This window comes from Sinohyriopsis cumingii, chromosome 13 (assembly GCF_028554795.1).
Source record: "Sinohyriopsis cumingii isolate HCF-2022 chromosome 13, ASM2855479v2, whole genome shotgun sequence".
NCBI classification, from domain to species: domain Eukaryota; kingdom Metazoa; phylum Mollusca; class Bivalvia; order Unionida; family Unionidae; genus Sinohyriopsis; species Sinohyriopsis cumingii.
In genome coordinates this window covers 41,390,601-41,406,438 of record NC_142973.1, presented here as the reverse complement: position 1 = coordinate 41,406,438, position 15,838 = coordinate 41,390,601, and the positions used below count along the sequence as shown (strand labels likewise).

Here is a 15,838-nt window from a genome sequence, read left to right as displayed (position 1 = left end):
AACACCTGCTGTAAACATCAGGCATTTTGAGCTGGTTTTTGTAGCACCACCTTTGGGGAAAAACCCCTGTTAGATACTACATTCATTGATGTGATTAACAATTACGTCAGATCACATGCTAGAGGTTTAAGCTCTAGTCATAATCTGCTATTGAAAGTAACTGGGTCAGATTCTCCAGTCTCCAAAATGGAGACCATGGATTTTGTTCAGTACTTTCTTGAGTTTGCAAGATTATAACCAGTAATATGAAAGCTTCAATAACTTAGGCAAAGGCTCTGATATTGATTTAGACAACAATTAGTTTCTATAAACTATCAAATTCTGATGATTTAGTGATGAAGATGTTGAGAAAGAATTTGCAAATTTCAAATATGAGAAATGACAGCTATAGCTGATCACACGGCTTTACTAGTTTGATGATGATTGAGTTCTCTCAAGATTTTAAAGGATGTAGTGTGTATCGCTTATGTCAAATAACAAAATCTCAAATGAGACTAAAATATCACCCGATTGCTGGAAGGCACCTGCTATTTATGCATGATAAGTTACTTATTGCAAACTGACCCAGATTGTATTGTATCCAGGTTAACTATAAAACGGTATCTCACAAATAAAAAATCATTATTTTAAAATACATTCAGTGTGAGTGTAAATGATAATCTTTTTGGTACCATGGGTTACAAAAGTATTATTAAAGTAAGTTATTATTGTGTATACTTTTTGCCCTGCAAACATCAATTATGATTACATATGGCAAAAAATAGAAGCCCGGGTGATAAACACAACTGGCAGGGAGCAATAAACTTGTCGTTTGAACTTACAGACAGGATATCAAATAAGATAATTTATTACAAAGCATACCAACCCCAAAACTGACTTGGGTATCTTTTTAGTGTGCCGATTATTTCTTATGAAGTTGGAGGACAAAAGGAAGTCAAGTTTGATTCCTTTGGATTCTTAATGTGCCAATTTCTTTTCTTTTTTTTATAAAGTCTGCTGACACAGGGAAGCCAGCATTGATTCTTTTTACCTGTATTAATGGGAATTTTCAAAATAAATTGAAACAATAGAACAGTTTTGTAGGGATAAATGTACATCATTTCTGGTTGGTGTCCTCTATAGGTGGGAAATCGTAACTAAGGGGAAGTAACAGCGATGTATACTTCTATTTCAAGTAATTAAATTATTTCTTCTTTACACTTTTGTGCGAGTATAACTTCTTTTAATCATGTAATGCAAATCTGATGGAAAAAGGAAAATGTTGGAGTATGGCCAGTGACATTTAAGGAATAACTAGACATAAAAAGTCTTCTCATCAAAACTCTCTACAATATGACTTTCTATTCAGGAAGGGTAGTGATAACAAGATTTTCAAGATGGCTCCCATGGATGCCATATTGGACTTCAGTGTCATTTTCAATTAGGACCAACTAAACTTCATAATAAGTTGTTCAGTGTCATGACAATCCATCCAGAAGCAGTAGTGATAACAAGATTTTTTCAGCTGGCTGCTGTGGTGGCCATACTAGATGTCTAAGCAGCAGCATTTTAACGTCAGATCAACTAGACCTAGGGATGAACATGTATGTAAAGTTTCATTGCAATCCCCTAAGTAGCTTAGCGGGAGTAGTGATAACAAACCTGTGCTAATGTACAGCTGGACACCGGACATTAGACACAGCACACCAGGACATCCAAAAAATCTTATGGTCTATGACCAGTAGCGCTAAAAACTGAACTTTTAAAAAATAAATTTTAAGAATTTGTTCTTACCAAGCTGGTCTTTACAGATGTACATTAACTTCTCTGCTGATTGCACCTTTGTTGCCACACATCGCTTGTGGTATGGTTCATTACTCCCAGTTTTGAATGGCATGAAGGAGACATCATCCACAAATTCTGTCTGCTCTATCACATGGAATGTGAAGTTGGTCCCGTCATCAGTCTTTGTGACATCTCCCCAGTACAGGAAGTGATTGTTATTGATTACTCGTCCACCAAAGTCACTCAGACTCAAGATTGAAATGTGCTCTGTGTGATATTTGTCAGCAACCTGATGTATGAATCGGTTGCATAAACATGATTTACCGATACCATTTAATCCTTTATCCTTCTCTGTCCCTGACAGGCCTATGACACTCACATTAAAAGTTCGTCCCTCAGGCTTTTTAGCCATGTCTGTCTATCACACCCTACTTAACAGGTCCATAAAAATCTGAGTCACTCAGATGCTTCATGATACAATATGGCATGTAATCAAAGCCTCATTTTCACCTGGTTACTAACTTAATGGACTGGTAATATAGATTTAAGATTAGTCTACAACATAATTGAGCTCACTGAAAGCTCTTAAAGAATAAATGTCATGACATGGCTGCTTCACGTTTATACTGTTGTGAGCACAAGAGCATTTGTATTCAGCCATAATGTCTGGATCTGTTGATTCAGTAGAAGATCTGCAAAAAAAAAAAAGGATTTTTAGATATGTAATACATTTTTGGTTTACTTGAGCCAACAAATTTGTGTCAAAATTGTAAATACTAACATTTAGAACCCAAGCAGGAATCATACAAAACATTATATAAGAATCTTGAAAAGCTCAAACTTCCCACGTGTTCATATCAATCACTTCTGCCATTTAAATGATACCACAGGTCAATCATATTTGAGGGATCAAGAATCAACAAAAGGGATGTGCATCATACAGCCTGCTGATACATTCTGAGCAGCTCACAGCACATGTCCTTACTTTAAGCATGTGCATTTATGTTTTTTTTGTGGCCGAGTGGTCTAAAGCGCTCTCCGTTATGGATCACTGCCATCTCACCTGCGTGGGTTCAAGTCTCGGATTCGGCTAATGTGGGTATGTGGGAAAGCTTGCCAGTAGCTTCTCGAGGGTCGGTGGTTCTTTCTGGGGATTTCCAGGGTTCTTCTGCCACCATTAATACTGGCCGCCATGTATAGCCTATCATGTGCTGAAAAATGGCGTCAAACCCTACAACAACATTACGCTTTTATTAGAGTTACAAAACCAACACAGTGCAGTCTTCTTACTTGCTATCAAGATCAACTTTAGCCCATGTAAATATCTGAGTTGTGCACCCCTATTCTACAGTGTGATTTTATTAACTCTGTTCTCCTTAAGAGAAACTATCCATAAAATAACATCCAAAGATATCTGGATATTTATTTAACATAGGTTTAACAAGTTACCAGTTCAATCACCATAAAGTCTGCAGTGTGACAGTTAATAGTGATGTCTAGCACTGTGGCATCATGCCGCAGACATGTAGCATGATGTCCCACCCAGTCACATTATCCTGACACCAGGCTGACCAGTCCTAACACTAACCTCTTAATGCTGAGTGCCAAGCGAGGTAACTGCTAGTACCATTATTATAAGTCTTTGGTACAACTCGGCCAGGGTTCGAACCTACAACCATATCCAAAGATATAAATGCATGACTATAACATATGTAGAATTAGTAATATATAACATTATGGTAGCATGTGTAGAAGTATTAATATATAAAATAGTATCTAAGGCATGTGTGAAAGTAATATACTGTATAACATTATAAACAGTATCTAAGGGATTTGTGAAAGTAGTAATATACTGTATAACAATTTACATAGAATCTAAGGCATGTGTGAAAGTAGTAATATACTGTATAAGATTATAAATAGTATCTAAGGCATGTGTGAAAGTAATATACCATATAACATTATAAATAGTATCTAATGCATGTGTGAAAGTAGTAATATACTGTATAACATTATTTTTTGTTGTTGTTCTAGGGTTTAACGCCATTTTTCAGCACAAGATAGGCTATACATGGTGGCCAGTGTAACAGGTGGAGGAAGAACCCTGGAAAACCCAGGGTAGAACCACCGACCCATGAGAAGCTACTGGCAGGCTTTCCCACATACCCACACCAGCCGAGCCTTGGACTCGAACCCACGCAGACAGAGGTGAGATGGCAGTGATCCGAAACGGTGAGTGCTTTAGACCACTCAGCCACTCAGGGCCCCCTGTATAACATTATAAATAGTATCTAAGGCATGTGTGAAAGTAGTAATATACTGTATAAGATTATAAATAGTATCTAAGGCATGTGTGAAAGTAATATACCGTATAACATTATAAATAGTATCTAATGCATGTGTGAAAGTAGCAATATACTGTATAACATTATTTTTTGTTGTTGTTCTAGGGTTTAACGCCATTTTTCAGCACAAGATAGGCTATACATGGTGTCCAGTATAACAGGTGGAGGAAGAACCCTGGAAAACCCAGGGAAGAACCACCGACCCATGAGAAGCTACTGCAGGCTTTCCCACATACCCACACCAGCCGAGCCTTGGACTCGAACCCACGCAGACAGCGGTGAGATGGCAGCGATTCGAAACGGTGAGTGCTTTAGACCACTCAGCCACTCGGGGCCCCCTGTATAACATTATCAATAGTATCTAAGGTATGTGTGAAAGTAGTAATATACTGTATAACATTATTAATAGTATCCAAGGCATGTGTGAAAGTAGTTATACACTGTATAACATTATAAATAGTATCTAAGGCATGTGTGAAAGTAGTAATATTTAACATTATAATTGTACATATATTTATAGCTGCAGCACAATACTGTCAGACGAACATCATTTAGTACCAACACTATTAGTACATCAATACTATCAGCAGTTTGATGGTCATGATCACAGTCAATCCCACAAATGTAAAGGCTTATATGACAGTATCTAGAAGTGATGTACATATATTTGTGTGAAAGCAATTTAAGACATAATGGCAAACATCATTAATGATAACCAACTGCTGCAGATATGCATTTCTATAATATACTTCACAGTGTTTCAATCAGTATATAAAGTACATGTTTTAAGAATAGTGCACACACACACACATGAGAGCTCAAGTATGGACATAAGACTTCCTCAAGTCGTGTGCTTTTCTATAAACAAGTGACTAGATCACAAGCTAATGTACCACTGACAATACATGTTTAGAACAGATTACTGGTGTCTTTCTTTGCATATGAAATAAGGAAATAACCTGTATGTCAAGCCAATGCTCAAATGAAACACTATGAATAAAACTGTCAACAAAATAAAAATTGATAACTTTGTAGATAATAGTAAAAGTTCAACCTCCAATAAAAATAATTTTACATCTGCTGGTACTGTATTTTCACAAATCTAATTTTCTGGTAATGTTACAATGCTTTAACAGTCATCTACTCTAATCATTTTAACATCATTCCATCTCTTAAACTGATAATAAAGTAACAGAGTTTGCTCCGAAGAACAAAAGTGGTTTACCTTTATGGGAAATGTAGCTTTCAAGTGGGTAAAACTATCTTGAATGATGTAATACATACCGTATGTACTCACAAATAAGCCAAACAATGTAAGGAAAAATAAAAGCCTGGAAGAAGGGGTGGATCAGCTTATCTGTGGGCCAACATCTAAACTTGACAGTTTTCAGGTCTTTTTGTTGACTACTGTAATGGCTGTAAATCTTGGGACACAAAACAATACTTTTTTCCGTGTCTGAAGACATAGGCATGTAAAAGAAAAATAAGTTTCGGTGACCCAACAATTATTAAACTGTTATAAAATGCTATGACTGATTTTGTTATTAGTCAGGATGTGCATATTTTCTGATTTCTCCAACATGAAAGTAAATAAAGGTAAATACAGACTTCATAATTCATGGGCCAGTTGAGTTTACCAGGGAGACCAGGCTGAACTATGATGTACAGTACTTACACAGTGCGAAGCATGCATAGCATAACTTAAATCATTACTTATTCCCAAACATATTAAATGCAGATTTCGCTGTATTCTTTGTTTCGACCAAATTGCATTCTTCCAGATAACATTTCAAATAGTCCTTAATAGCTGTTTCATTTATGTTGAATCACACGCTCATGAGTTACTCATTTTCAATGATATAAGTGATCCTAGAAATTGAGGTCATATTTTAAAAAAGGTAGGCATATTTAATTGTACAAGGCACATAACCAGCATAATTTACATGTTCAGGAAGAGTGGTAACAACAAAGGCTTAAATTCTCATATAGATCAACTAAGATCAACATCAATTTCAGTTTTGTGTTTTGGCTGAACAAACATCATAATTTTCCACACAATGGAAAGCTTGATGTTTCGGCGTATCCTATGCTGATAATCAGCGAATTTGCCTTTCATTTTGCAACAGCAATACAGGCCAGTTAATCATTATAACCCTGAAACTGGCTTGTGTTAAGAGGTAATTTTGACTTGCAACTATACCAGAACATTGATTTGTAATTGCCATTTATTCCATAAGATTAGCACGATTACTGTAGTGTTGCAAAATGGGGTGTAAAGCATACCTATGAACTTTTCAAAAGCCAAGTAGGGAGACTGAATTTAAAAAAAGTGAGATTGGGACCTAAAATCAAGAGGTTTTTCGTGGAATTTTTAAAGCCTTGTTTTCACTAAATATTGATCGATCTTCCTAGTCCAATATGCATGAAATTCGCAAAAAGACTTGCCGTTTCTCCCCGTGGTGTGCTCTATTTGCCCCCAGGACTTGTCCTATTTTAATATTCTGGTCAGTTGTGGTCAAACTGCACAATAGCTAAATATTAGTCTTAAAAAAACAAGCAAGAAAGCCAGCGTGAATAATTAAAATTTAATCCTTATCGATGCAACTCTTTTGTGAAAATGACTGGCACTCCATCGTAATTCAAAGAAACCACATTCTACACTAGTATGTATTATGCAAGCACCAGCAATTGATTGGCAAATAAAGGATTCCCAATTTGTTGAACTAAAGTATCTAAATAGGCTGCCTCATGGTACCGAACATGTGGCAACTATTTTCCCCTTGTTGCATATCCGACCTTATTCCCTTATTGTCTACTTGTAAAGCATTTAGTATTGTTTACTATAAAACACGAATTCTCAATTTGTTTTTTGATGACACATTTGCTGCATGGTATTTATTTTCATTGCTTCTTTTAATTTAACCATAATAATTAGCATTGGTATATAAGGTATAAAAATGCCAGGTGTTCACTCTGTAAGTTTTTTTTCGTGGGAATGGCGCTATAGCATATGGAGTTACAGCATTCGTAGTGATCATTCTTGGGATTGAAATTAACTGTGGACGATTTTATTGTTGTGGTTTTATTTTTAATTTTGTATTGTTGTAGAGGTAAAAAAAAATCATTAATTTACGTGAATACTGTTTAAACTTAACATTCTACTTAGTGAAGAAGCAAATTCTTTATAGTAAATATTTTGTCACAACAATAATTCATGGGTGATACAACAGAACATGTAGGGCTTTTCATGTTTAGAAGAAATGAAAATCAAAGACATCGTGAGTTCTCTGCAAAAATTGGAAGATATGAAATTGGATGGTAGGCATGAAGCAACCCCAAAAAGCGGGAGTTTTTTCCCCTCCTGGCGTGTAAGCTGACAGGTACGGTTGCTTACATCAAAGCAAACTACAACTCAGCTTTTACGGTATTAGCATGATTTTTGAAGCATTATTTCTGAAACTTCATTACTGCATTTTGGAGATATCATTAAAGTTTAGCGCAATGCTGTCCATGATTCAACTCCAAGGTATGTGCTTAATTCAGATCATGATCAAACCTACAATGTACATGTGGTGGCACCATAATGTAAATATGTTCAGTAACCTAATTGCGAGTGTTGAATCAAACCATATTGTTGTTTATTGTGTTGTCATACTGAGATTACATTTTAATGAGTTAGGTATTTACAATTTCAAATCAATGTAAAAACGTAATTACCGGTGCACTGATATAAAATGTCCAATGCAATAATGCATAAACAAATAATAGAGCCAAAAGGGAGAGGCAGTGTTACAGCAACTCGCAATTGCTAAATTCTTGTCATCGTACGATCAGATTATACACAAATCTTAATTAGTCAGAAACAATAATAAAACAGAAAATTAAATAAATTACTTGAGATAAATATACATCTAATTTTTTTAAATATAAGTTTGCCTAAATAAACGTATTTAGAACTTACCTCGTGCATCTTGAGATGTCTCGGAATTGTGGGTCGACTTATACGCGGGTCATGCACTTTTTAGTGTTTATACCTGTTCAGTTTGGGGGTTGGCTTATACATGAACAGGCTTATACACTAGTATATACGGTACCTGTTGTTACTGCATAGCTTACTATTTCCAGAACATAAACTCTTGTCCATATGAGAATTCATCCTCCCATAAGGCAAGTTTTCAGAAGGTTCTGGAAGATGACCCTGCATAAATTACACATGCCCAGTATTCCTCATCCTTTTACAAGGATGTAGACCACTAGTGGGAAATTAGTGTGGGGTGGGAGGAATGAATCCAGTAATAGCAACATGTAAGAATCAAATCATTAAAATAAGTTTACCTCCCCCCAACTACACTGTAATATCAGTAATATGTTATCCTCTGCTATTGTGAAGATGAATTTGCCAGTTCAGTCACAGTCTGACAATCCACAGAATTGGGAGAGAAAAACCTGGAAAAAATACTAACCTTACAGTAGAAGTGTCAACTATTATAAGATGGTATCTGATTTGGCCATTTTTTTGTGCAATAGCATTGGGCCCTAAGGAAATTATGTCTTCACCCTGATGTGCCAAGGTAATAAGGTATAAGGAGAAAGTAGCAGAAACAGTGTTCATCAAAGCCTTCAAGGATGAATAAGTCTGACAGACCCATGATAGCTTCTTCTTCTTCTTCTTCTTGCTGTTGTTGTAGTGTTTAATGTCAATTTTCAGCACAAGATATGCTATACATGGCAGCAAGTATCAATGGTGGAGGAAAAAATCCAGAAAACCCCCAAAAGAACCATCAACTCATATTAAGATAAGGGCAAGCCTTGTCGCATACACACACTGGCTGAACCCAGACAGACAGCGGTGAGACAGCAGGGATCTGTAATGGTGAGCACTTTAGACTACTTGGCCACTCGCCACCCCCCATAATAGGTAGCAATGGTTCAAATCTCAAACCATTTAATCTACAAGAATAAAAGGTCATTCTCTTTTTTTGTTGTTATAGGGTTTAATGCTATTTTTTTAAGGAACAAATTAAAGTGGAGGGACTTAAAATTTATCTATTAAAATTACAGTGGAATCGAATTTGTTTAATTAATCTGAGAATAAAACTGACAAACATGTACAACATAAAGGTGGATGTATCGCAGAGAGCAGCAGCTGTTTTGAACATAATACAAAGTTAAGAGAATTAAATCTTGTGACAATATATAGTTGTTGAGACTTTTTCATTACTGGATCACATGCTGGGAACTGAATGTTGGTTCCTTGCTACTGTTCAAGTAGAAAAATAGAATTATATTGCTTAGAATTTTCTTGCTATATATATCCAAACAATTCTTACAAATCTAGTCCACATGTTAGAAAGAAACTGAATCTTCATTTTTTAAAATATATGCTTAAATTATCACCTTTATGTTCAATGCATCAATAGAGTTTGAAAGTACTGTAAATACTAAGCTTTCTGTATTAAATTTAATGTATGTAAGTACTGTGAAAAATTCAACATGGCATTCACTGCATTTTGGCAATCTTGTTTTGAAATGTACCTTTGTTTATAATCACTCAATTTACCAGGTGGTAAAATATTTCTTTAATAAGACAGCAATCAAAACTAATTAAATGTTTAACACCCCTTTGTTCCACAACATTAATTCAAATCAATTAAAAGGTTTAAAATCTGTAGGAGCTTTAGAGGAACAATATACAATTCGTGATTACAGAATTCTAACTGGCCCCAAAACACAGATACAAGATAAACCATTCAAACAGTAGGCTGTTGAATAAGGCATGCATACTTAATCAAGCAAAAATTAGAATTACCACCATAATGAAGCTGAGTATAACTGTCATTGCTTACACAAAAACAAAGACAGCTATGCCACTGCTTTAAGCATCTTCAAAGCATAAGTTTATATATTACATATTAAACACAAAAATGACTCAGTTGTAATACTTGTACATGTTAATAAAATCAATAAATATGTTAGCGAACATGCACATGAGTGTTATTAATGTGTGTTGTGATGTGATTTGGATTTTTAATGCAGCTTTAACAGTTTTTTTTTTTTAGCCATATCGCACCGATGTCTGCAGTGTGGCAGTTTATAGTGATGTCTAGCACTGGGGCATCATGCCGCAGACATGTAGCATGATGTCCTGAGTGTTAGTAAAGCATTAACTACCCGTTACAATTAAATTACAATTGTAGCCTTGGTGGCATAGTGGTAAGCATGCTGGACTTGTGACCAAACAGGTGCAGGTTCAAATCCTACCATCAGACCAGCCTGGGTCAGCTACTATGGTGTGTCCTTGGCAAGTCACTTTAATTGCCTTGGCACTAAATAACCTACTTGTGTTGCTGTACCTTAAAATGCTCAATATCTCTGCTTACAATGACAGTTTAGTACAATTTTTCTGTTAATTTTCTTAAAATATGTATGATTTTCACATCAAATGTGGCATAGCTAGGAAAATGGGAAAGCTAACAATAATTAGTTAAAGCACATAAACATTACCCACTGGGCTATTTTCTGATAATGCTAACAAATATTTCTTTAAAATACATTATTTACCTTTGTAGAACAGGTTAGTCAACAGAACCTTTAATTAGCAACTTTAAGTAACATTTATTTTAATAAAAACACTTTGAAGTTTGCAATCCACTGTACATTTTTTTAAAGTCATTATAGATACTACAAAAGCTACAAAAACACCCCATGTACATGTCCAGGCACTAAGCCCGATAGCATTATCAAATATTTCATTATCTAAATACAAAAAAAAGTAAAGCAATATCAAGACAATCTGTGGAATGTTTACTGATATTGTCATATATTTTCAAATTGCAAACTGATCCTACTATGAGGTTAAAGACATAGAGCAAATTAAACAGTCACAGCTTAAGTGAGAGTATAGCATGCATATTATAATAGCTTTCATGTGTTCATTATGCACAGTTAGAGGGAAAAGTTTGAGTTTCTAATCATTTCAATTCAATGGTATCATTTCAGTTAGTGTAAACCATGTACACATTTAAAAATTTTGGTAAAACTACAACATTAATATGAACATCTATTAAGGAGAAGCAACCACAAGATTTTTAAGATGGTTTTGGTAGCCATATTAAATGATGGATCGGCACATTTCACATTAAGGAGCAACTAGTGATATCCCATGTAACTACAGCAATCCATTTAAAAGAATGAGCCATAACACAATTTTCAAGATGGAAAAACATGTCTGCTAAAATTGTACATATTTTCATTTAGGGTCAACCAGATATTATAAGCCGACTTTTGGTGAAAACCATATGTAGCCTTCGACATTCTTCTTGCAGCAGTAGCAATAACAAGATTTGGCAGCTATGACTGGCACCGTTTCATCTAGTACCAAAATGGTATCTCTTAAGTCATTTAGTGAAAACTCCACAGAGATATAACCATCCATTCAAGAATAATGATAACCAAAGTTTCAAGATGGCTACCATGACAGCTATACTGGATTTCTGATAGACAATTTTTTTTTAGAAGCAACTAAACATCAAGACTTGTCATTTAGTGAAAACACCATGCTGACATTTCCATCCATTCAGGAGAAATTATACAATTTTTTGTGTAAGCAATATTAGATCTCAGATCGGCACCATTTTCATTTAGGACCAACTAGGCCTTGGGGATGAATTTGTGTGTTATGTTTTATGACAATCATTCTACTACATGCTAAGTCACAGAACTACACAACAGCCACCCTGTAAATTCATATGGACCATTACCAGTGGAGCTATCAAGTCCCAACTTTAACACATATAGATCATGGAGAAAAAAATGGGGAAAATAACACTGTCCCAATTTTAACAGTGTCCCAAAACTTAAATACAGTGCATAAATAAATGCAAGAGCATCAATGATGTAAATGACTGAAATACTGTGAATTCATACATTTTCATGAATTTAAACTTTGATGGTTTATGGACAACTTATTTTCACTTGCATTTTAATTCAAGAACTGGAGGTGTGGTGCTACTGTTTGAATTGATAGGAGCTCTGCTCCAAAAACAAAGTGTGAACAATGGATTGATACATGGACAGATTGTTAGGAGCTCTGCTCCAAAAACAAAGTGTGAATGGTGGATTGATACATGAACAGATTGTTAGGAGCTCTGCTCCAGAAACAAAGTGTGAACAATGGATTGATACATGGACAGACTGTTAGGAGCTCTGCTCCAGAAACAAAGTGTGAATGGGATTGATACATGGACAGATTGACCAAAATATAAAAAAATTTCAACAGCAAATGGCACATCAACACCATTACTCTACTACATAAAATTTCATGAAGCTATCTTCAACAGTTTTCGAGTTAACCCTTTACCTCATACAGCACAGTGACAAAGTGCAGCACGCTATAAATAGAACACCTGTTACCTAGTCGACAGCATACACATAGACCTGCCTGTGAACTGTTAAGCAATGTAGTGTATGTTATGTTTAACAGCAATTTTAACCATTTTACATTTTTGGTACACATCTATTATATGTGGAAAAATTTAAGAGTAAAATCTGATTGTTAAAGCTGTGTAATTTTTCACGGAAGAATTTTTTTATGTGCTTTAAAATCGAGAGAGAACTCGTTCACCGTCTTGTCAGTGAGGCCGCATGACCAACCGTAGCTGCCATTTCCGATACTCGAAATTTACAAGGTTTTTGTCTGTGTTTACATCACTAAGTCACTGAATTTGATAATTTATAAAAAAACTAATTGCTGCCTACATCAATATCAGAGCCTTTACCTAAGTTATTGAATCTTTCATGGTTGTGATTATAATTGTGAAAACTTCGTACATACTGAATGAAATCCGCGACCACCATTTTGGAGAGTGGAGATTATGACCCAGTCACTTTAAATAGCAGATATCGACCAGTGCATAAATAGCAACCACATGATCTGACGTAATTGTCATTCCCAGAAATGAATGTAGTATCTAATAGGGGGGTTTTTCCCGAAGGTGGCGCTACGAAAACCAGCTCAAAATGACTGATGTTTACAGCAGGTATCAAAAGGCGCTGCCATGCAAATGGAGTAGAGGCGTCAAAAGACGCTTGCATGAGGTAAAGGAATATTGCCCCAGAAACAAAATTAAGAAGGATGTCTGGATGAATGAACATAGGTATGTGTGTATGCATAAGGTTTAATGGCATGTCAGCACATTACTAGCTATATAGGGCTAATTAACATTTAAGGTCCAACAATGTGAAGATAATTTTTTTAAATATGAGATCAAAGAAAATTACAGATTTGGAAAACAATAAAACTGAAAAAGACATCTACACCTCTAATCTAATAATCATGTACCAAATTTCATATTTGTTTAAATTTCATAGAGATAACTTACTGTACATGGTTTTGCAACTTTTGCTCAGAAATTAAAGCATGGATAATGATGGATGGAAGGATTGACAAATGGAAAAAACAACCAATACATGTATGTATAAACAGTTTCAATCAGATATAATGAATGGATCTGAGCTTATGCTTTGAAAACAAAAGTATGATGAATGATTGGAAAGATGGCACATGGAACCCATTCTTTCATGTACATGCACAGATTCCCTTCCCCCACTTCACTAAAATGGCCACAAAAAAGATCATTCTATGTCAATCTTTGGAAATGGGACCAGTAGCAAAAATATCAAATCAGAACTGAACTGAAAAAGCCTTATTGCATTCAACAAACTGCTGTTGTGTAAATAGCAACTGATCATGTTCGGAGATAGTTGTTAACAATGACAGCTTTAACAATCAGTGAAGTAGAACTAGAATCTAGCATGGACAGAGAGGCTTGCATTGAAAGTGTTAGGCTGTTATGTTTCTGCAGCAGCAGCAACATCAGAATCAATATCATTGGCACTGTCAACCACTGTACCAAATTACTCCTAATATTAACATCAACCCTCTGTATAATCAGAATACGGTGTTGAACAACTACTGACCTAATTTGGGAAACTGAACCCATGACCAGAAACCAAGGGAGTCCTTGCAGTGTAGATGAGACATGTGAGCAAGGTTCTTGATATAAGTACAATGTCCTTGTGGCTCTACTTACGACATAATCAAGAACATAGTTTGAGAACTGACAAGAATCTCATTCTCAGATTGAGAACTTGTACCATTTTAGAAACAAGATCAAACAAGGCCAAAGCTGTCGAAAGATGCAGAGCATTAACATCCCATGTTTTGTGTTCCATGAGGACTGGAACAAGTGGGAAAATACAAGAATATATTTTTGGTGTTTGGGCACAATTCCAAAACAGGTCACCCAAAGATGGCCCATGTGACCTTGAGTCTGGAGGCATGATCTCTATATATGTGTATAATCAAAAGCATATCTTGACATAACTGAAATGAACCGATCTTTTTTCTACAATAAAACAAAGTGTTTTGTTCAAGTTTGTAAAGAGGCCATTCATAAAGATGCACACTGCTACAATGAGAAGATAAATATCTGGTTTTCCGAAAACATTAAATGCATGTATGTATGTATGTATGCTGTTGTGGGGTTTAACGCCATTTTTCAGCACATGATAGGCTATACATGGTGGCCAGTTTTAATGGTGGAGGAAGAACCCAGGAAAACCCCGGAAAGAACCACCAACCCACAAGAAGCTACTGGCAAGCTTTCTCACATACCCACATTGGCTGTATGTATGTAATTGGCATTTACAGCACCTAGCACCTCTGCAAAAAAAATGGTTTTTTAGTGCCAACAAATGTTCAAAAAATCAAAAAATGAATTGTTACAAAGTAAAGCATCAGATAAAATATAAAACATAACTGTTAACATTCTGTTAAAGTATATAAAACAAGCAGAGAACTTGTCGTACAAAACCCCCTCCATAAAGAGGCCCCGAGTGGTCTAAAGCGCTCTCCGTTACGGATCACTGCCATCTCACCTCTGTCTGCGTGGGTTCGAGTCTCGGGCTGGGCAAATGTGGATATGTGAGAAAGCTTGCCGGTAGCTTCTCGTGGGTCGGTGGTTCTTTCCGGGGTTTTCCCGGGTTTTTCCTCCACCATTAATACTGGCCGCCATGTATAGCCTATCTTGTGCTGAAAAATGGCGTTAAACCCTATAACAAAAAAAAAAACCTCCATAAAATTTTTTCAGATTTTCTTGGGTGGTATATACTCATAGTTTCTGCCAGCAAAAATGTAAGAATGAATAATTTTGTACAAGGTACACTGTAATTTAAATAAAAGTACATTTGACTGATGGCATGATATTACAAATGCAGAAAAACTATTGATCTTATATATTCATATCTGTTCATTGCTCAAAGAAGATTTTTGAAGACACAGAATAAGGGCTGATGACTTGAAAAAACCACAAGCCCGTACTCAAATTTGACAAGCCCCAACTCCCAATTTCCATATTCCCAAAAGTGACCCTTCCGTATTTATTATTTATCATGCAACACTGCAATTGCTACACTTCAAATGTCAAGATGAAAAAAAATTAATTAACTTTATGTGTTTATTTGGATCTCAATTTTTTTCCCCGTAAAGCAGTTTTCCTCCAGGTCCTGAGGTCAGCAATTGACTAATTGCTCAATGTCCTTCTTACTCAGTGGACCATTAGTGGTTATGTTCATTTGCATTTAAAGCATACCTTGATATATACAATTTGTTTGTACTTTTGATGTTGTTCATGGGTGCCGTTTAATTTGTTTAACCAGTGTAAGCATGA

At 35.6% G+C, this 15,838-nt stretch overlaps 1 protein-coding gene across 2 annotated transcripts in view; it reads right to left on the bottom strand.

Annotated features, from left to right (window-relative positions):
* Window positions 1–15,838, bottom strand: part of LOC149785280 (rho GTPase-activating protein 5-like) — a 188,509-nt gene that overhangs the window by 151,474 nt on the left and 21,197 nt on the right. For both annotated transcript variants that reach the window (XM_089979150.1, XM_089979151.1), the window contains exon 2: window positions 1,774–2,456. In XM_089979150.1, the coding sequence (XP_089835276.1) occupies window positions 1,774–2,176 (403 nt within the window). In that variant the 5' untranslated portion in view covers window positions 2,177–2,456. The remainder of the gene's footprint in view (window positions 1–1,773; window positions 2,457–15,838) is intronic.